The sequence below is a fragment of the Scyliorhinus torazame genome, chromosome 4, assembly GCF_047496885.1.
Source record: "Scyliorhinus torazame isolate Kashiwa2021f chromosome 4, sScyTor2.1, whole genome shotgun sequence".
In the NCBI taxonomy this organism is placed as follows: domain Eukaryota; kingdom Metazoa; phylum Chordata; class Chondrichthyes; order Carcharhiniformes; family Scyliorhinidae; genus Scyliorhinus; species Scyliorhinus torazame.
In genome coordinates, this window is record NC_092710.1 from 341,356,829 (window position 1) to 341,380,485 (window position 23,657).

General features: G+C 43.6%; 1 protein-coding gene across 1 annotated transcript in view; it reads left to right on the forward strand.

The window, feature by feature from the left end:
• Window positions 1-23,657, forward strand: part of LOC140411186 (inactive tyrosine-protein kinase 7-like) — a 473,753-nt gene that overhangs the window by 354,096 nt on the left and 96,000 nt on the right. Inside the window, exons 6-8 of the mRNA XM_072500275.1 lie at window positions 7,425-7,555; window positions 11,696-11,962; window positions 19,507-19,640. Coding sequence (XP_072356376.1) covers window positions 7,425-7,555; window positions 11,696-11,962; window positions 19,507-19,640 — 532 coding nt within the window. The remainder of the gene's footprint in view (window positions 1-7,424; window positions 7,556-11,695; window positions 11,963-19,506; window positions 19,641-23,657) is intronic.

Below are 23,657 nucleotides of genomic sequence, written 5' to 3' on the forward strand. Positions count from 1 at the left end.
AAAGCATTTTTGAGAGCCAGAGAGGGCCTCAGTGAGAACGGTGCAAGCGAGCCTGAGGGAAAACTGTGCCTGAGACCCACAGTTAATAGTGGCAACAGGGAGTCAGAGAGCAAACTTGAGAGAAAGCAGTGATCAGGGTAAGTGTAACATTCAGTGAATTAATAATATTATCATAGAGCATAGATCAAGGTACACATTAAGTGAATTAATAAGAGTTTTAGCATAGATCAAGGTACTAACTAGATTAAGAGGGCATAGAGGGTTTTTTAGACTATGCATGGGCAGCTGAAACCTTTTCCTTGTATTTCCCTGCACCATGTGGGAACTTTAAGGCATTTCATGTGTCTTGGGGGATCAGATGTTTAGAAAATGTCTCCAGCTACTAAAACTACAGCTCAGGATTTCCAAGCTTGAGGGGCAGCTGGAGTCACTGCACAGCATCAGGGAACATGAGAGGTTCCTGGAATGTATGTTACAGGAACGGTCAGCCCATGGACAGTGAGAGCTCTGGCTGTCTCAATTGAAAGCTCTGCTGCAGCCATATCTCTGGCTGGTCACAATTATTTTAATCATAAGACTGAATTTTTTTGGAAATCATTTGATGTACATTTGTACAATATAGGGAAGTATATTGCACTCCTAATTTCATTTAATAAATGTTTGACACAGTTCAGTACAGAACTTTATATTCTTTCCTTTCACCAATCTTAGGAGTTACGCCTCAATATATCAACACAACATGTATTAGTGCAGCTTCTAGACTCTGTCCAATTGTTGTGAGATATTTTGATTTGCCTGGATGAGTGCAGCTCCAACAACTCTGAAGAAGCTTGACACCATCTAGGACAAAGCAACCCGCTTGACTGATACCCCTCCCACAAGGATTTAATCCCTCCACCACCAATGAACAGTAGCAGCAGTGTGTACCATCTACAAGATGCACTTCAGGAGCTCACCAAGGCTCCTCAGACAGCACCTTCCAAACCCATGACCGTTGGCATCTAGAAGGACAAAGGTAGCAGATCCTTGGGAACACCACCACCTGGAAGTTCCCCTCCAAGTCACTCACCATCCTGACGGGGAAATATATCGCTGTTCCTTCACTGTCGCTGGGTAAAGATCCTGGAACTAATTCCCTCACTGCACTGTGGGTGTACCTACCCCATAGAAGTTGAAGAAGGCCACTTCTCGAGGACAACTATAAATGGACAATAAATGCTGTCCTAGCCAGCGACTCCCACATCCCGAAAATGAATTTTTAAAAAATTAATCGATGATTGCTAATAATGTTAACTTCCATATTTCTATTTAATCACAAGTACCCATGGATACTTATTAATGTTGAATCATGACCTCAGTTAGTTGCTGCACTGCATTCTTTAAATATGCGCTGCTGGAGGATATTGAGTCTCATGGCATTGTGTGGTATGAACAGGTGGGAATGTGATCAAATATACTGCTCTACCCTGGACTCTTTTGAGCAGGGCTGTAACATGATCCATCCAGGTGAAAGATGAGCAGTACATGCATCCTTAACTTAAGCATTTAGATGTTTCAGAGACTTTGAGAAACAGCGTGGTACATTGGAGAGAAAGTGAGCAGGTTTCTGGTCTTGGTTATACAGAAAGGAGAGAGAAAGAGACACGAGGCTGAATGGCTGTTGCTGTAGAGGAAACATTGAGCATGGAATGCAAAAAGAAGTCAATCCTGGATATTTGATATTGCTTCTAGTTTATAGCGTGTCTCTTCCCCCCTCATTCCTGTCTTAAGCAATTGGGGATGTATAACTCGGCATTTAGAAGTGTGCCTGCCCAAAAACTACAAAACTTGAAATCAACAAACCTTTGGCCACCCGTTTTTCAGTTGAATCTGAAGAACAAGAGGTAGGCATGGAATCAGAAATGAACAGGCCAGCGTTAGCAAAGATACAACTGGAGCAGTGGAAATTAGAGCTAGGATTCCAAGAAAAATGAAAAGGAAAGAGAGGGACACGAAAGAATGGAGGAGAGAGAATTCCTGGAGCAGGTTAGAAAAAGAGGCTTTCAGAAGGAAAGATCAGGAATGGGAATTAAGGCAGTTTGCATGAAATAGGGAATGGTCAGCTGCACGCAAAGGAGACACAACTAGTGAGGTAAATTACCCCAGTTCAGGACTGAGTGTTTTAAAGTACTCCCAGTTGATAGACGGCTTTAATGAGGATCATAGAATCATAAATTTACAGTGCAGAAGGAGGCCATTCGGCCCATCGAGTCTGCACCTGCCCTTACAAAGAGCACCCTACTGAAACCCATGTATCTACCCTATCCCAGTAACCCCCACTTAACATTTTTTGGACACTAAGGGCAATTTATCATGGCCAATCCACCTAACCCGCACATCTTTGGACTGTGGGAGGAAACCGGAGCACCCGGAGGAAACTCACGCAGAAACGGGGAGAATGTGCAGACTCCGCACAGACAGTGACCCAGCCGGGAATCAAACCTGGGACCCTGGAGCTGTGAAGCAACTGTGCTAACCACTATGCTACCGTGCTGCCCACATAAGGGGAGGATGTGGAAGTATTTTGTGTCTCATCTGAAAAGCTTGCAACAAGACTTGTACCCTTCTATTGCAAAGGAGATCATTGGAAAAAGTCATTGAGGTTTATTCCCTGCTGTCCAATTGTCAAACTGCGATGACCCAAAATGCTTGTGTAGGAGCTAGTACCCGAGGTGTACTGCCCAAAATTCTCAACTCCCCAGAAACAACCCGAGCAAATTTACATAGAGTTCAAAAGAGTTAAGCAACTTGCTTTCAACCAATAAATATGAGTGCTTAAGATAGATCCCACATATGAAAATCTCATAGCAAGTGGGAATATTTCATTACACTCATGAAAGTTGCCATGTAGATGGTGGTTAAGCTTTGGGGAGTAGGGAATGTGAGATACGTCGTCAGTGTTCTTGTACAGGTCCAGTTATGTTTCTGGTCATTGGTGATGCCCAGCATATTGATGGTGGAGGATTGAGCAATGCCAAGACTGTTGGATGTCAAGGTGTATAAGATGTCCGGGTGCTCCAGTTTCCTCCTACAGTCCAATGATGTGCAGGTTAGGTAGGTTTACGGTAATAGAGTGGAGGGCTAGGTAGGGTGCTCTTTCAGAGGGTGGATGCAGACTTGGTGGGTTTAATGGCCTCCTGCACTGTAAGAAATCTATGTTTCTAGATTCTCCATTGTTGGCAATGGTCATTTTACTGAAGCTTGACCGTGCAAGTATTATTTGCCACTTTATCAGCCCACCTGAATATTGTCCAGGAATTGCTGCATGCCGATTTGGACAGTTTAACTATCTGAGGAGTTGTGGATGGACCCGAACACAGCAATCATCAGCAAACATTCCCACTTCTGACATTATGATGGTCATTAATGATGCAACTTAGAAAGGTCACTAATGATGCAACTTAGAAAGGTCACTAATGATGCAACTTAAGACAGTTGGACCTAGGATACTACCGTGAGGAAATCCTACAACGATATCCTGGGAGTCAAAGTCACCAGTCCAGTTGGCTATATAATGGGGCAGTTCCCTGGTAGTGATATGGGGATCCCTTCAAACCTCTCATTCACTGTTTCGCTAAATTTCAGCTGAAAGTTTGAGGGTGCTTTAGTCTTGGATTCAACTTGGATTATTTACATTTTTGAATGAGAAACAATTATATTAACTTTGCTGCTTGGTTTGCACCACTTTTTCTCTTTACCTGGCTTACGTTCTTTTTCCTATCCGATTCCTAAGGGTAGGAACGGTTTGGGCAGGCACGAATTATACTCCCAAAGTGATGCCAGTTGTTCTCTCTAACCAGAATGAGGAAGATTACCATGAGGGATCCTCCATTTAGTTATTAGTGACTGATAACTCCCCCTGTAGATCTGCTTCAAAATATTTCCATGTAATATTTAGCCTTGATCTGTTAAACTCTGATTTGTTCCCTGATCTGTACTTCAGCCTGGGCAACAAATGGAGTTTGCAGTTTTTTGGGAGAATGGGGAAAAGAACCGACCAAAATTCCTGTTGTCGATTGTTGTCAGTGACGCGTGCTACGGAGTGCGTTGTTAAGCTTGTTGGATCAGAAAAAGATGCTGTGCACCAACCAGTCTGTTAGCGCTCACGACCCAACATTACCCAGTAAGAATTATGCCTGTTTAGAAAAGAAAGACCACTGGATGTCTCAAAGCTTTTTAACCAAAGAAGTAGTCTGTGTTGTACTGTAGGAAATGTGGCAGCCAATTTGCATTCAGCAAACTCCCACAAACAACGTGATGATGACCAGACAAGGTCATCGCGATAACTCCACTAATTTTCTTTAAAATTATTTTTTTTATACCTACCTAAACAAGCAGCTGGGGTCTCGGGTTAACATCCCATCTGAAAGTCAGTACCTTCAGCAGCCCAGCGTACCCCCAATACTGCATTCAAGTGTCAGCTTAGACTTTTGTTCTCAACACTGGAGTGGGCCTTGAACCTGGAATCCTGTGCTTCAGAGACGAGTGTTACCAGAGTTGGGAAACATAGGAGCGGGAGTAGATCATTCAGCCCCTCGAGCCTGTTCTACCATTCAATTAAATTAAAAATGAAAATTTAATCTACTTTGATGCCATTTCCCCGCACAATCTATGGAACACTTGATATCCTTAATATCCAGAAACCTGTCAATCTGTAAGTCTTGAATATACTCGATGACTGAACCTCCGCAGCCCGCTGAGATGGAGTGCGACAAAAATTCACCGCCCTCTGAATAATCTCGGTCCTAAATGGCCTACCTATTATTCTGAGATACTTCCCCCTGGTTCTAGATCCCTCCAGCCAGGTGGATCATCCGGTCTCTGCCCTGTCGAACCCCTTTTGTGTAATTCGATGAGATCACCTCTCATTCTTCGAGAGAATACAGTATCAAACACCTCATAGGAAAAACTCACCATCCCGAGAATCATATGGTGATCCTTTGTGTTATACCCTCTCTGGTAAGTATATACTTTCTTCGATAAAGAGACCAAAACTGTATACAGTGCTCCAGGTGTGGTCTCATCAAGGCTCATACACCTGCCACAAGACTTCCTTACTCCTGTACACAAATCCTCTGGCAATAAAAGCTCATGTACCATTTGCCTTTTTAATTGCTTGTTAACCCTGCATGTTCGTTTTGTGATTTATGAACAAAGACACCCAGGTTCCTTTGGACATCAACACTTTCCAGTGTTGCACCATTTAAAAAATGTTTTTCTGTTAACCAACCCTTGCCACGCCACCAAATTATCCCAATCCCATGTGCTCTAATTTTGCTTAATAACCTCTTTAACACCTTAACAAGGGCCTTCTGAAAATCCCAATACACCATGGGCTGGATTCTCCATTTCAGCGGTTAAGTGGCGGCTGGAATGGAGAATTCGCGGGAGTTATAGACGAAGAAATCGGCGCCGACCCCTCACCGATCCCAGGACCGGCGAGGGGCTAGCAGCGTTGCCGGTTGAAACTCCTGGTTCCCATGCCAAAAATGGCCGGAGACTGGCCGCGCATGCGCACGCCGACGATCTGCAGTGGTCACACCGTACAACATGGCACCGGCCGTACGCGGATTCAACCCCATAAGCCACCCCTGGCCACCACCCCCAGCCCTCGCGGAAGCCCCCGGCATGGACCCCGGGCTGAGTTGGCGGCACTGGACACAGTCTGCAGCCATCACGCTGGGTTCCTGACTGTTGAGACCACACGTGTCCCACGCGGTCGGGAAATCGTCCCATTGGGGGAGGAGATCGTGGGATGACCTGCCGATGACACGCCAACGCCGTTGCTGTGGCGTGATTACGCCATTTTGGCGGGGTCAGAGCATGGCTGACCGGCGCCGAGCATCAGAGTGGATTCTCCGCCTGATCGCAGATTACTATATCGATGTCGGGCAATGGAGAATCCCGCCCCATAATCCACTGGTTCCCTCTTATCTAAGTACCCAGTTATCACATCGTTTAAATTCTAGTGTTTTCCTTACTGGGTCAGGTCTATAGTTACCTGTTTTTTCCCTCCCTCCTTGCTTAAATAGTGGGGTGACATTTGCAAGCTTTTACTTTGCAGGAACTGTTCCAGAATCTTGGGAATTGCGGAAGATGACCAACAATGAATCTATTCTCTCTGCAGATATTTCTTTCAGCATTCTGGGATGTAGATCATCAGGTCCAAGGGATTTATCAACTTCAATCCCATTAATTTCTCCAGTACTACATTTTTAACTAAAAATAACATCTTTCAGGTTGTTATTCTCACTCGTCCTCTGGTTCTCTAGTATTTCCGAAAAGTTTCATGTAACTTCCTCATGAAGATCAACATTATGGGTGCAATTTAACGGAAAAGTTTCTAAGTGGCATTGCAGGCGGGTTTGGCTGGGAGTTTCTCCCCGCCGCTTTTGGCGAGTTCCCGACCGCTATCTAACCACACTTAGTCACTTTATCGGACCCTGGGGAGCTTCTCTCCGGGCTAGCCCATACAAAGTTTTTTCCATCACTGGAGAGCTGAACTCGCTGGCCAGACTGGCTCCTCAGAGATGGGGCCATCATTTTGAAAGGGTGCCCTGATCTCCAAGTGAGCTTGAGGGTCCCCCACACCTCCCACCCAAGGGCAATGTCATCCCCCACACATATGGGCATTATCCCCCCCCCCCCCCCCCACCAAGTGATGACACCCTGCTTTAGGGTCGCTGAGGGCCCCCCTTTTCAGGCCTTCTGACGACCCTTTTGGGGCCCCCACCGGAGGCCCCTACATACCTAGCCTTCAACCCCCCTCCCCTTCATATCTCCCTCATCCCGTCTTTCATGGGCATGGCCCCCCCTCAGGCCCTGACTGGGCAGTGTCACACAGGAGCCCCCTTGCAGTGCTCCCACCAGCCTAGACGTGCCTCTGCCAGCCAGTGCCAGGGTGGCAGTGCTGAGGTGCCAGCCTGGCAGTGTCAAGGTGGCCAGATGCCAGGGGCAGAGCCAGCATGCCGCCTTGCCCTGCCCCTGACCACCCAGTTTCCTCTAATGGACTGGGAGTTCCCCAGGTGCCGTTCTGCCTGGACAACGTTTTTTGTGGACCAGTACTAATCGGCAGCCGGCTGGGATCTCCTCAGCGAGGCCGGTCGCTGCCGGGGGGCCGTCAGATCCAACGCGTGCACGTTGTCGATTTTTAAACCCACATGGGCAGGACCCAGATCGCAATGTCCCACCAGATCTAACGTGTAATGGCGTCGGTAATCCCAGGGGAGGCTGTCCTGCAATCTGTCGGCCGGAATGCGCCCACAGTATTTGTTTACTTGGGGCAGCTGCTGTCGATGGAGCCGCATCTCAGCGGGATGTAGAAACTGCAAAAATACCAACAGAGGGCAGCATAAACCTATGTTTCATCTGAATCCTCTCCTTAGGTCAACTGTATTTGCTAATGGCTCCCTGCTACTTACCAACGTGAAACCTCGCAGCTTTGGTGTCTACAGATGTGTTGGCCGGGGTCCCAGAGGGAAGCCCACCGTGCTGGAAGCTGAACTACGCATGGCAGGTATGAATAAAGAACAATGTCAATATAAAATCTCAGCTACCGTGTTCACTGTTGCAGGATGAAGTCAGAGTGCAGATATCATAATGCTGGAAAGGAAGCAACAATGGCGAGCTTCCTTTTATTTTTCATCCTTATCTTTCTTTTCCTTCAACAGTAGGCTGTTGGAAGAGGGATGCTCTGAACATAATCAAAGATCACTGCAGATTTTCAATGATGTTTCAATGAATATTTTAGGTGGAGGAACATAAAGACATAGTATGAGTATTTCATTGTTCTAACAAGGAGAATCACAAACAATGAGTAAAAATAATTTGTGCAGTTTTTTGCTGCTTTAAACTTCATCACAACGTAACAGGTGCATGCAAGTTACAGTCATGTCTCTCTTGACAACTTTGGAATAGAATTGGTGCAAACATTCTGCTTATTTTCTGCCAGTTAGAGGTTGAATTTTGCCTTTCTTCCAAAATGATTATCAGCCAAATTAATTGGATTGGTTTGAAGTTCTTGCAGCTTGTGTGGACAAGAGTTGGGAGTGAAGAGAGACTGACCTCAGCACTGTGGTATAGGCAAACTTTTTTTCTTCATTCATTTGGTTTTGGCGTTACTGGCTTGGCCAGCATTTATTGCCCATCCCTAATTGCCCGTGAGAAAATGGTGGTCACCTGCCGCCTTGAACCGCTGCAGTCCACGTGGTGTAGGCACACCCACAATGCTGTAGGGAGGGAGCCCAGAATTTTGACCCAGCAACTGTGAACGAACAATGATTATATTTCCAAGTCACGATGGTGAGTGGCTTGGAGAGAAACTTCCAGGTGGTGGTGTTCCCACAGTCATGGGATTAATTTTGGGAGAGGAAGAAGGAATGTAGAAGTGGTAGGGAATGTATGGTTAAGGGGTGACACAATTCACTGCATGATATCTCCTTGGGGCTAGAGAGGAACTTGGAGTGGAAGGGGGAGGATCCAGTTGTCGTGGTTCACATGGATACCAACGACATAGGTAGGACTACAAAAGAGGCTCTATTGAGAATGCATGAGCAACTAAGGGCTAAGCTAAAACAGAACCACAAAACTAATAATCCCGGCTTACTACCTGAGCCCGAAGTAATTGGATAAATATGATCCAAGTTAAATGCATGACTCAAAGGTTAGTGTGGCAGGAATGGGTTTTGGCATCAGTACTGGGGAGTGAGGAGCTGTGCTGCTGGGACGATCAGCACTTGAACTGTGCTGGGACCAAGGTCCTGGCAAATCGTATGCATCCAGAGCTGTGGGAGAGGGGAGAAAGGACAAGGCAATAGTGCAGGGTAGAGATATGGGTAATGAAGGCCAGATGTGACTGGAAGGGACAGAGTACAAACATAGAGTGTTCCTGCAAATAAAGTCAGAATAGGGAAAATGGTAAAAACACATAATTAAAGGCAATTTATATGAATGCATGAAACATTTTATAACAGGATGGATGATTTGATGATAGAAATAAATGGATCTGATATAGCCATTACAAGGGTATGGTTGCAATGTGGTTAAGGCCTGGGAACTGAATATTCAAGTGTATTTGACATTTCAGAGAGATAGGAGAAAGGAAAAGGTGTAGGGGTAGCTCTGCTAACAAAGTATAAATTCTGTACAGTAGTGAGCAATTATCTTGGCTTGGAAGATCAAGATGTAGAATCAGTTTGGGTGGAAAATAAAAAATGGCAAAATAGCAAGGGAAAGAAGTCACAAGTGGATGTATTTTGTCGGCCCACTAACAAGCTACACTGCAGGACAGAATATATATCAAGAATAACGGGGGCTTATAAGAAAGGAACTCCATTAATAGTGGGCAATATTAATCATCTTATAGATTCAAGAAATCAAATTGGCAAAGTCACTCTTGAGGATGAACGAGTATTTGAGACACTTTTTTAAAAAACGGAATGTTCTGGAACCAACCATGGAACAGGTTATTTTAGACCTGGTAACATATGATGAGACAGGATTAATTTATGATCTTGTAATAAAGAACCCTCCAGGCATGATGATAACATGTTAGAATTTCACATTCAGTTTATGGGTGCAAAATTTGGGTCTGAAGTTTAAGAGTGTTAAACTTAAAGAAAGGCTATTAGACAGAGTTGGCTGCAGTGGACTGGAAATAGGTTAAAATGCAATACAATACAGCAGTGACAAGCGTACCAAAACTCCACTAATAGAGTCAAGAGAAGGCCGCACCATTTGTGGCTAATTAAGGAAGTTCAGAATGAAATCAAAGTACTGTGAAGATTAGTGGTAGGCCGGTTGTTTGGGAACATTTTGGAAACCAAAATATTATTTAAAAAAGAACTAAACTGAGAAATTGGAATATGAGAAACTAGCAAGAAATGCTAAACCAGACAGTAAGAGTTGTGCTAAGAATATGCGGTGGACCCTTCGAGCAGGGGTTTTAAAAGTGCTAGTCGCGACCCACGGGTGGGTCACGGAGCTAAGGGTCACAGGGTTCTACATCCATCAGCCGCGAATGCAGTTTCCCAACGTCAGCATTCAGAAGCCTGCAGGGAAATTCCTGCCTAAAATATCAATTCAACCCTCTAGACTCTAGAGGAGCAATTATTTGGTGAATTTCCTGTAAGCCTTGGAGTTCCTCCCCAAAATCTTCTGCAGATTGTCTTGCGGTATGGTTGCTGCTGAAGGGCTAGAAGCGTTTGTGTCAGTGACACCATGGAGGCATATTCAGTGGGAGGGAATCGGCTACCATTGAAGCGAGAGCTACATTATTGGAGACAACAGTCTCCATGAAGTGACTGCATTGACATGTCTGCTCGGTAGGGATACATGAGAACACCATAATGTGACAATTGACCATCTGAGAAAACTTTAATCAATATCCATTTTGCCTGATTAATGACAACCAGAACAGTTAGTTCGTCAGTTGTCTGAGGGTCAGTGTTTGTGTTGTCAGCATTCATCAGTATTGATTAACTTGTTTCCAATAGTGTACTTTGAATTTGAATAAACTTGCATCAAATAATTGAATTGCGTTTAAGCCACTTATAAATCAAGATTTTAATATCACTTTCTTTACAAGAACCACATATGGCTCTCTCCCAGTAATATCTCTTCTTTGTTCTTCTCTCCTCATTCCTCTTCCTTCACTTCTTTGTTTCCTCGAGGCAGTGTCCCATGGTGAATGCAGGTTCACAATTTATGGAGGCTCTCCAGTATCTCTCATGAGTAGCTATCCTTCATGTGTGACCCTAGATATGGCACCTTTATAGATATGGCACTTTTACAGAAATTCAATGCACTAGGGGCTACTGGATAGTGATCAAGAACAGGAAAACTAGATGATTTACCTGACAGTCATGACCTGGTGCACAATACGGTAGTGCAGTGGCTAGCACTGGGGCTTCACAGCGCCAGGGTCCCAGGTTCGATTCCCGGTTTGGGTCACTGTCTGTGCGGTGTGTGCTCGTTCTCCCTGTGTGCGCGTGGGTTTCCTCCGGGTGCTCCGGTTTCCTACCACAAGTCCCGAAAGACGTGCTGTTAGGTGAATTGGACATGCTGAATTCTCTGTCCTTGTACCCAAACAGGCGCCGGAGTGTGGTGACTAGGGGCTTTTTACAGTAATTTCATTGCATTGTTAATGTAAGCCTACGTGTGACAATGAAGATTATTATTATTATTACATCGTCGTACTTCTACAATCATATCTGATAGATGATGGCTTTTAAATGCTTCAGATGCTACCTTTATATAAATGAAGCTTGTCGTAATTAATTTAAAATGCAGAGGATCATCTTTAACAAATTGAAAGAGAACCGGAAATATATGGCACTGATGCTCATCTGTTGAGTATAAAATGGCAACAAATGTTGGAGTTCAGATGATGTATGTAGAAAATTTAAATATCGTTGCGCTCTGGCCATTATTGTGCAATGTTCTTTTAGATATTTTATGAGAAAGTATATTTTTGCAAAATAAAATAGATGTTTGAGCTGCTGAAAGCTTCTTCAAAAACATTAAGAGTGTAGTTTTGAATAGCGGTTTCCTGTGAGTATTAACATGCGACCCACCATAAGGATGCAGGGGAAAAGTAGATTAAAAAGTAATTGTTAAATGGTGAACTGCTTCTGAAACCATCTTTTTTTCCATTCAGAAATCAACGATATGCTGATGTTCAGTCCAAAGATTTTCATTGCAAATACCACGCAGCATGTTGAATGTCCACCACCCAGAGGGCTGCCTTTGCCTGTTGTGTCGTGGTATAGAGGTAGTACACGAGTTCCAACTGAAGGACGTGTCTACCAGGCTGGGAACGAGTTGATCTTCAATGAGATAGCAGAAGAGGATTCTGGGATTTATACTTGTAAAGCTAGAAACAAAGCTGGAGAGAAGACCAGGGACCTGAGCATCACTGTGGCAAGTAAGGAGCAGTTAGATTTTGGTGCGTATTTCATATCCCCTGGAAAAGTATTAACAGCCAACAAATTAGTTTGACCTGTAATCAATGTTGCACTGTAGGTAAACACAGCCAATTTGTACACAACAGCGTTACACTAACTCCAATGAGTTAAACGATTGGTTCACTTTATTTCTGGAGGATTTTGGCTGAGATAAATGCTGGCCAGAAGTCCATAGAAAACAAGTGTTTTCACATGCACACATTTTGCACAAAACCTTACAGCTTATCAAGACGAGACCCCTTCCCATGGCTCTCAAAGTAGGAACCAGCAAGTGAATCAGCACCTCTTTCAGCAGCCTTTGGCTCAGTCAGTTCGGCTGAAGTCAAGAACTCACCAACCAAATGGGAATTATAGACGTGATTGCGCGCTGTCGTGCAGCTCATTCTTCAGCCCCGCCCCTCTTTAGATTGTGACCTTGGTTTAACAACCCACCCAAAACTCAGCAGCCAAATTAATCCTGCCCACCATCACCGTTTAGGGATCTGAGAAAAGAACCAGTGTTCACACAATTTTTTCATGTCCTTTACCTCAGCCAATGAGCCCTTTGACTTGGACTAACTCACATTGGAAAAGGTGGCAGCCAATTTGGTAATGGACTTCATCAACAGCGAATAAGATAACAGACAGTTGGTTGAGGGATGGACAGTAGTAGGTCACTCGGACAACTTTTCTGCTGACCTTGAATAATGCCACAGCAACGTTGATATCACCCATGAGCAGGCAGGTGTAGCCTTCATTTACCATCTCGCCCGAAAGGCTAGTTTCGGCCCTCAGCATTTTATTAAAGTATCAGCCTCAAATTGTGTTTGCTGCCATGGATTCAAATCCACAACTTTGAGTTAGTCAAGGATGTTACCAACTGAGCCAACACTTGTAATGCAAATAAATAACTTGTGTTTTCGTGCAAGACAGCAGTACAGGCATTGATCCCTACAGCGAAGAGAAAAAAACCCAGTTGATTTTCATGACTAATTGCTATCCATTGGGCCACGCAGCCACCCCGGCAAATTGCTATCCAAAACCTTCCTGCAAAACTATAAACCTGTGACGTTTGGTAGGCACTGAACTTGGCTTAACTCTGATAGGTAAAACATTAAACAAGCACTCATTCTTACCTAGGCTAATTGTTGTCCAGACTCGCACATGAATTGTAAGGTGCTAGACAGACCCAGTAAGGAATCAACATCTTCACTTGGAATTGGAAAAGATCTGATCCCTTTTGATGACTGTTGGAGTTTTTAAAGCATTGTCCTCAATTGTTTTGTTTCTAATGGACAAGTATAAGTTGGAGCCTGCCGTTGGGTACTGATCCGTTCGGTTCTGTTACAGGGGCTTATGAACGCTTGCCCCAGCCTTGTTCTGAAAATTAATACTGCATGATCATAATCGGACAGATTTAGCAATGAAAATAATTATAAAGCTCTCATTATGTGGAAATGATGCAGCAATCTCAGACAAGGGAGAGATGAGTGGATTTATGGGCATATCTAAAACTCAATATCTGCTACCAAAGGGGGCTGGTTTAGCACACTGGGCTAAATCGCCGACTTTTAAAGCAGACCAAGGCAGGCCAGCCGCACGGTTCAATTCCCGTAACAGCCTCCCCGAACAGGTGCCGGAATGTGGCGACTAGGGGCTTTTCACAGTAATTTCATTTGAAGCCTACTTGTGACAATAAGTGATTTTCTCCAAAGAGAAAATGCTAGAAAATCTCAACTTGAGCTTTGACAAAGGGTCATCTGGACTCAAAATATTAGCTCTTATCTCTTCCGACAGATGCTGCCAGACCTGCTGAGATTTTCCAGCATTTTCTCTTTGGTATCAGATTCCAGCATCCACAGTAATTTGATTTTACTCCATATCTGCCATTCATTAAAGCAATATTCTGTTATCTATCTCACCACTAAAATATTTTGAACGTCATGAAGTTGCTGTATTTCATTAATTATGAAGTGATACAATTTGGTAGAAGGAATATGGAAAGGCAATACAAAATAAAGAATACAATTCGAAAGGGAACACAGAGTGACCTCAGGGTATATAAGCACCGTTTTTAGATGGCAGGACAGGTTGAGAAAGCAGTTAATAAGTCACACAGGGTTCTATGTAAATCCAGGCAGAGAATACAAAAGCAAAGATGTTGCGGTGAACCTTTGTTCAGCTTCAGCTGGAGTGTTGTGTTGGGGAGGTGGTGGCGTAGTGGTATTGTCACTAGACGAGTAAACCAGAAACCCAGGGCAATGCTCTGAGGACCCGGGTTCGAATCCCCCCACTGCCGATGGTGAAATTTGAATTCAATGAAAATCTGGAGTTAAAAGTCTAATGATGACCATGAAACTGTTGTCAATTGTCGTAAAAACTCATCTGGTTCACTAATGTCTTTTAGGGAAGGAAATCTGCCGTCCTTTCCTGGTCTGATCTACATGTGACTCCCGACCCACAGTAATGTGGTTGATCTTAACTGCCCCCTCAAGGGAAATTGAGGATAGGCAATAAATGCTGGCACAGCCAGCGACGCCCACATCCTGTAAACAAATAAAAAATTCTGGGCACCACGCTTCAGGAAGGATGTGGAGAGACTGCAGGAAAGATTCACAAGAATGTTTCAAGGGATGGGAAACATCAGTTAAGTGAATACAATGGAGAAGCTGGACTCTTCACTTTAGAGAGGAGATGGTTGAGAGAAGTTTGAAAGAGATATTCAAAGTGTTACTGCGTAGTGTGGAGGATAGCTGTAAGATCCAAAATGATTTTGATGGGTTTGTGGAGTAGGCAGGAACAATGACAGATAGATTTAACTCTGATAAGTGTGAGGTAATGCATTTAGCAGAGGGTGTTGGGGGTCTGGAATTCGCTTCCTGAGTTGGTGGTGGAAGCAGAGAAGCTACATTTTTTTTTTTAAAGTACCTGGATCTGCACCTTAGGTGCTGTAAGCTGCAGGGCTGTGGACCATGTGCAGGAAGATGGGATTAGAAAGGGCACCTGGGTATCTTTGTGTCGACATGGACAAGATGGGCCGAATGGCCCCTTCGATGCTGTATCATTTCTATAGAGTAGATGGGGAGAAACCGTTTCTTTTGGAGGAAGAGTAGAAAGGAGCTTAATTAAAGTTGATTGGCGAAAAACAAAAGCAGCATCAATAAACCGACTTGTACGCAGCAAGTGGCTAGGATCTAGAATGCACTGCCTGAAAGTGAGGCAGACGCTGACGTGTCTTTCAAAAGAGAGAATTGTGGTCAGAAAAAGATTTGCAGGGGCTCAGTGAAAAGACAGTGGAGTGGGACTAAAAGTAAAAGTTTTAATTCACTAATTATTTTTCCAGATTTTCCTTTTTGTCTCGCATCACTTTCTGAACCTGATTTGACATAGAATTCACATCCTTTAATTGATCCTCCTCACCCTTACACTTTATTTTCCAAATTTTAAATCTTGTTTGGTTAAGGAGATACAGTATTGGTTACGTTCAACAACTTGGTGTGAACACGTTTGCGCTCAATAGCAGTATGTTGTGGATAGAGCAGTCTGACATGCACTATGACTTAGGCTAATAAGTGGCAGGTAGCAGTCTTCCCACACAATGATCATCTTCAAAAGGCAAGAGTCTAACCCCCAATGCTTGACTTTCAGTGTTTGTCATCAAATCCTCTAGCAGCAACATGCTAGTGGTGCAGTGGGGGAATCATCATTGTCTAGAATATTAACCAACCGCATATATCTGTAGCTACAAGAAGAGGTCAGAGACTGGGAATTCTGCAGCGTGTTGCTCACTTTCTGACTTCACCTACGTAAGAACAAGGAGCAGGAGTAGGCCATCTGGCCCCTCGAGCCTGCTCCGCCATTCAATGAGATCATGGCTGATCTTTTGTGGACTCAGCTCCACTTTCCGGCCCGAACACCATAACCCTTAATCCCTTTATTCTTCAAAAAACTATCTATCTTTATCTTAAAAACATTTAATGAAGGAGCCTCAACTGCTTCACTGGGCAAGGAATTCCATAGATTCACAACCCTTTGGGTGAAGAAGTTCCTCCTAAGCTCAGTCCTAAATCTACTTCCCCTTATTTTGAGGCTATGCTGCATAGTTCTGCTTTCACCTGCCAGTGGATACAACCTGCCCGCATCTCTCCTATCTATTCCCTTCATAATTTTATATGTTTCTATAAGATCCCCCTGCATCCTTCTAAATTCCAACGAGTACAGTCTCAGACTACTCAACCTCTCCTCGTAATCCAACCCCCTCAGCTCTGGGATTAACCTAATGAATCTCCTCTGCACACAACGCCAGTACGTCCTTTCTCAGGTAAGGAGACCAAAACTGAACACAATACTCCAGGTGTGGCCTCACTAACACCGTATATAATTGCAGCATAACCTCCCTAGTCTTAAACTCCATCCCTCAAGCAATGAAGGACAAAACTCCACTTGCCTTCTTAATCACCTGTAAACCAACGTTTTGCGACTCATGCACTAGCACACCCAGGTCCCTCTGCACAGCAGCATGTTTTAATATTTTATATAAATAATAATTCCTTTTGCTGTTATTCCTACCAAAATGGATAACCTCACATTTGTCAACCTTGTGTTCCATCTGCCAGACTCTAGCCTATTCACTTAACCTATCCAAATCCCTCTGCAGACTTCCGGTATTCTCTGCACTTTTTGCTTTACCACTCATCTTAGTGTCGTCTGCAAACTTGGACACATTGCACTTGGTCCCCAACTCCAAATCATCTATGTAAATTGTGAACAATTGTGGGCCCAACACTGATCCCTGAGGGACACCACAAGCTACTGATTGCCAACCAGAGAAACACCCATTAATCCCCACTCTTTGCTTTCTATTAATTAACCAATCCTCTATCCATGCTACTACTTTACCCTTAATGCCATGCGTCTTTATCTTATGCAGCAACCTTTTGTGTGGCACCTTTCTGGAAATTCAGATATACCACATCCATTGGCTCCCCGTTATCTACCGCGCTGGTAATGTCCTCAAAAAATTCCACTAAATTAGTTAGGTACGACCTTTACTGTCATAATCTATCTTACTCTTTATAGCTTTTTTAGTAGCTTTCTGTTGCCCCCTAAAGATTTCCCAGTCCTCTAGTCTCCCACTAATCTTTGCCACTTTCAATGCTTTTTCCTTCAACTTGATACTCTCCCTTATTTCCTTAGATCTCCACGGTCTATTTTCCCTCTTTCTACCATCCTTCCTTTTTGTTGGTATAAACCTTTGCTGAGCACTGAAAAATCGCTTGGAAAATTCTCCACTGTCCCTCAACTGTTTCACCATAAAGTCTTTGCTCCCAGTCTACCTTAGCTAGTTCTTCTCTCATCCCATTGTAATCTCCTTTGTTTAAGCACAAAACACTAGTGTTTGATTTTACCTTCTCACCCTTCATCTGTATTTTAAATTCCACCATATTGTGATCGCTCTTTCCGAGAGGATCCCTAACTATGAGATCATTAATCAATCCTGTCTCATTACACAGGACCAGATCTAGGACCGCTTGTTCCCTCGTAGGTTCCATTACATACTGTTCTAGGAAACTATCGCGGATACATTCTATAAGCTCCTCCTCAAGCTGCCTTGACCAACCTGGTTAAATCAATCGACATGTAGATTAAAATCCCTCATGATAACTGCTGTACCATTTCTGGCTTTCAAAGCCAGCGATTTAGCCCTGTGCTAAACAGCCCCTGAGAGAGCGGGTAAATGGAGTTGAAATCAGCCATGATTGAATGGTGGAGTGGACTCGATGGGCCGAATGGCATTACGTCCGCTCCTGTGTCTTATGGTCTTATACATGCATCAGTTATTTCTTTGTTTATTGCCTGCCCCACCATAATGTTACTATTTGGTGGCCTATAGACTACTCCTATCAGTGACTTTTGCACCTTACTATTCCTGATTTCCACCCAAATGGATTCAACCTTATCCTCCATAGCACCAATGTCATCCCTTACTATTGCCCGGATGTCACCCTTAAATAACAGAGCTAACACTGTCTCCTTTACCATCCACTCTGCCCGTCCGAAGAGTTTGATACCCATGGATATTTAACTCCCAGTCGTGACCATCCTTTAACCATGTTTCATTAATGGCCACTAAATCAGAGTCATTCACGATGATTTGCGCCATCAACTCATTTACCTTATTCCGAATACTACGAGCATTCAGGTAAAGTCGACTTATGTTGGCTTTTATAGCTCTGTTTTGAATCTTAACACCTTGATCAGTAACCTCTCCCAAGTTATTTTTCCTCTTAACTTTTCTCCTAATTTTCCTTGTCATTGAACCCATATCGTCATGTAACAATCTGCCATGTCGCTTTCCATTTCTGTTTTTACTCCCGTTTTATTCCTTTTAGTATTGCTGGGTCTATTCACTGAGCTCCCCTCAGTCACTGTACCTTGTACTGTCGCTCTTTTTGATTTTTGACTATGGTTTCTCTGCCTTATACTTTCCCCCTTACTGCCTTTTGTTTCTGTCCCTGTTTCTATCCCTGTACCTTCCGACTTCCTGCATCGGTTCCCATCCCCACATGTCACAAGTCAGGATTGTAAGGGAATACTTTCCACTTAACTGGGTGACTAATGTCCCAACAGCATTCGAGAAGATTGGATTGGATTTGCTTATTGTCACGTGTACCGAGGTACAGTGAAAAGTATTTTTCTGCGAGCAGCTCAACAGATTATTAAGTACATGAGAAGAAAAGGGAATAAAAGAAAATACATAATAGGGCAACACAACATATACAATGTAACTACATAAGCACTGGTAAGCAGAAGTAACTACAAAAGCCCTCCAGGACAAAGTACCCATCCAACTTTCTTAAACATTGACTCTCCACAGTAGCAGCAGTGTCTGCTGTCTACAAGATACACTCATCAACTCGCCGAGGCTCCTTTGAAAGCACCTCTCAAAACTGTGACCTCTACCACATAGAAAGGCAGGGGCAGCAGGCACATGGGAACACCACCACTTGCAAGTTCCCCATCAAGTTGAACATGATCTTGACTTGGAAATATATTCCCATTCCTTCATCGTTACTGGATCAAAATCCTGACGCTACCTACCAGCAGTGTGAGAAAAGCTTCAACACATGGATTGCAGCAGTTCAGTAATGTGACTTACCATCTTGCAGGGCTGGAACTCCCGCAATCTCCTTTGTCCCATATCATTAACATTGTAATTCTTTATAGCCCTCTAATTAGCCTGCAGATTTTTCTCTCTCTTTCTCACTAGTTTTGTTCTGTAGAGTCCGAGTAAGTATATAGTTTATAGAGTCCACGCTGTCGAGAAATTACACATTGTTCTAATTTGGGACCCCTGGTCTTTGTGGCTTAGTGTAATGTTTCATGGTATATTTACATACGGAATGTTCAGTGGAGCATGATTTGACTGACAGCTTGCCATTTTATTTATTCTTAATATGATTTTAATACAAGACAAATGATGAAGACTGGTAATGGAAATTATTCTTATGAATTCTTCTCTCAGCATTCCCAGAATGGGTGGTCAAACCAACCAGCAGCAAGCTGGATGAAGGGAAGCCAGGATTTTTGCACTGTAGTACCCGGGCTACCCCCACTCCCACAGTTACCTGGTTCCGGAACAATGTGGACATTTCTGGTGTAAGTATGTCTTTGGAGGTATCTGTGTGATTATGTTTGTTCTCATTGGTGAAGAAAGTGAAAAGTCTTTCCACCCCTCTTTTTGAAGGCGATTTTGTTCCGGTATGGTTCCATTCATACCTTTTCTGCCTTTCACAAGGAGAAATCCTGGCTGCCGGTGGTCTTTTCAGGCAGAAGACACATCTCAGCTGAGTAGCTCTTCACCATTCAGTCTTCACATATACTCGTTTTGAAGAGGAATTACTGAATTTGGAGTTTGAAGCTTTGCATGATTTTGCCCTTTGTTCTTATTCAGGAATGCTGAGACCTATTATGGCACCATTATCATAACCCAGGCTGACATCAGCTGGAAAGAAGAATGGAGCATTAGATGTTTTAATGTTCAAGGGCAAAGATTGTGTAACAATGCTAAATTTCACTTGTAGCCGTAAATCATAGTGAGCCCTACACGGGCAGTTCAGCATTATGGCATTTCATTAAAGTCTTCAGCTATAACTGACTCTTAACAACCTAAATAACTTGGATTTATATAGGTCCGTTCACATTCTAGGGACACCCCAAAGCACTTTACAGCCAAATGGAAGAAAAGCGGCAACTGATTCGCTGATCCATTAGCAGCAATGTGATAACCAGATAATTATTTTTTTTAAAGCACCTAGAGTTCATTAGAGAGTTACACCTGAGAGGACGTTTAATGTCTTATCTGAAAGATGGCACCTCTGACAGTGCAGGGCTCCCTCAAAACTGCGCTGGTGTGTCAGCCTAGATTTTGTGTTGGGAGAATGGACTTGAAGCCACAACCTTCTGAAGCAGGCAAGAGTGTTATCACCGAACCACAGTTGGTATTTTTCAAAGTAGCTGAATGGTATGTAAAGCTGATATGGGTTTCTCTTGAGGAGTATGTGGATGACTCACCCACTATTGAAGATCTCAACAATAGAAACAAGAGCCGCTGCACCTAAACTCACAGTTACTTTTGTTACTGATACATGTAGTTGGGGAAATGTTCTTGAATGGCAACCAATCACGTTGCCTAGGATTTGGGGGAGGGACAAACTGAATTGCAGTGACTCATGCTAATTGGTGGTATGAGGAAGTATGGTCTTGCAACATTTCCTCATCCTTGTGAGCAAACCACATTGGAGTTGGAGCACCACCATACTTCCAGTGAAACCAATTAACAAGGACCATTAATGGAAACATAGAAAACGCAGAAGGAGGCCATTGAACCCATCATCTATGGCAGCTAAAAAAGTTGGCCTAATCCCACCTTGTAGCACTTGGAAACGCATTTGGAGAAGTGCTAAGGAGTTACAGGCCAAGTGTCTTTTTTTCATAATGTGATCAAGGTTTCTGCCTCTACCTTCATTTCAGGCAGTGAGTTCCAGCCCTGAGTGGAAGAAAATTCTCCTCTACTCACCTCAAAACATTTTGGCCAATCACTTTAAATTTCTGCATCTCAGTTTTGATTTCTCTGAGGGAAATAGGTCATTCCTATCCACTCTATCTGGGCCCCTCATAATTTTATACAGCTCAATTCCTGCTCCCAGAATTGTCCCTAATCCTATTGGGTTTACTACATACTGTTTTATTTTTTAAAGTTCTGGAATGCATTTTAAGAATTCTATGCCCTGTATAACATTGCACTGATTTTTATCCCAGTGAATATTAGTTTGAAAGCCCCTTTTATTCCTACCCTACCTTTGCTATCATACTCAGCAATTTGTTACTTATTTGCTCTTCTATCTCGCTATGACGGTTTGGGTTCTGATAGTGTATACTGTAGTTGTTCCTCTTTTATTCCTCAGCTCAACCCATATGATGATCCATTTAGCATATCCCACCTCAGTTTGGTTTGTTTCTTTAACCAATATTGTGAACCTACTGCCACCCCCCTCCACATTATTTAATACTTCTGTCTATTTCATCTGAAAATCCTGCAACCAGAAATGTTGAGCTGTCGTTCTACTCTTTCTTAAGCCAAATTTCAGTAATAGCTCTGATATCATGCTTCCAAATGTCTATCTTTGCTCTCTGTTCATTTGCCATATTTACTGGATGCCTTGAATTGAAGTGTATACACCAATTACTAAACTGCTGCTTTGTTGTCTATTTTATAGTCTTCGTTTTCTCTTCCTTACCTGCTTCATTTTTTGCTTCCCTTTTCCAGCCTTTCTTCTCCCACCTCTGAAACCATGCTCAAGTTCCCAATGCCCTTCCAAGTTAGTTTAAACTCTCACAGTGGCACCTCCTGCCACATTATTAGTCCTGGCCATGGTGAGGTGCAATCCATTGGCCTGTCCAGGTTCCAATGCCCCAGACCTCTCCCACCCACCCACACAAGAATGTTCTGCTGCAGCTGAGTAACATCCTTCACCTTTGCAACTGGAGTCACGCCTGTGGCAACAGGAGTGCCTCTCTGTTCCTCTAACAATGGAACATAGGAGAAGGAGGCCATTTGGCCTATCAAGCCTGCTCCACTATTCAGTTAATGGCTGATCAGCTACCTCAAAGCCACTCTCTTGTGCTGTCCCTAAATCCCTGACTCTCATTAGTATCCAAAAATCTATTGATTTCTGTCTTGATTGTGCTCAATAATTGAGTTTCCACAACCCTCTGGGGTGAAGAATTCCAAACATTACCACCCTCTGAGTAAAAGATTCCTCCTCATCTCAGTTGGTTTTAGACTTAGCAGCCAAGGGAAACCTTCCTGCACCCATCCTGTCCAGTCCTGTACGAATTTTAGAAACATAGGAGCAGGAGGAGGCAAGTCACAGAGTCAGAGTTTTACAGCACAGGAGGCAACCCTTTGGTCCATTGTGCCTGAGCGGCCATCCGGAATCTATCTATTCTAATCCCATTTTCCAGTACTTGGTCCGTAGTCTTGTATGCTCTGGTGTTTCAAGTGCTCACCTTAATGTTTCTTAAATGTTGAGGGTTCCCGCCTCTTTCAGGTGAGATTAAGATTCCCAATACTTTCTGGGTGAAAAAGCTTTTCCTCATAACCCCTCAAAACCTCCTGCCCATTACCTTCAACCTATGCCCCCTAGTTATTGCCTCTACTAAAGGAAAACGTTTATCCTATCTATGTCCCTCATAATTTTGTACACCTCAAATAGATCCCCCCCTCAACCTTCTCTGCTCTAAGGAAAACAACACCAACATGGCCAGCCTCTCTTCGTACCTGAAACTCTCCAGCTTAGGCATCTCCTCTGCTCCCTTTTTAGCGCAATCACATTCTTATAAAGGCTATTCGGCCCTTTGAGCTGCTGCGCAATTCAACATGCTCATAGCTGATCTATCTCAATGTCACACTCCAGTGCTCTCCGCATACCCCTTGATACCTTTAGACTCTAAAAATATACCTGTTTCCTTCTTAACAATTAATCAGTGATTTATCCTCCACAGTTTTCTGTGATAGAGAATTCCACAGCTTCACCATCCTCTGAGTGAAGACATCTCAGTCCTAAATGACCTACCCTGTACCTTCAGTCTGTGACCCCTTGATCTAGACCCCTCCAGCCAGAGGAAACAATATCCCTGCATCCAGCCTGTCCAGCCCTGTCAGAATTTTAAACTTTTCAATGAGATCCCCTCTCATTCTAAATTCCAGTGGATAGAGGCCCAGTTGATCCAATCTCTCCTCGTACAACAATCCTGCCATCCTGGGGATCAGTCTGGTGAACCTTCACTGCACTCCCTCTATGGCAAATATGTCCTTTCTCAGATAAGGGGACCAAAACTGCACACAATACTCCAGATGTGGTCTCACCAAGGCCCTGTACAGCTGCAGTAAGACATCCTTGCTCCTGTACTCAAATCTTCTTCCAATGAAGGCCAACATACTATTTGCCTTCCTAACTGCTTGCTGTATCTGCATGCTTACTTTCAGTGACTGGTGTACTAGGACACCCAGGTCCCTTTGTATGTCAACATATCCTGTCTATTACTAGCGATACTCTGCCATTCTGTTGCCTGAAGTGGATAACTTCACATTTATCCACATTATACTGTATC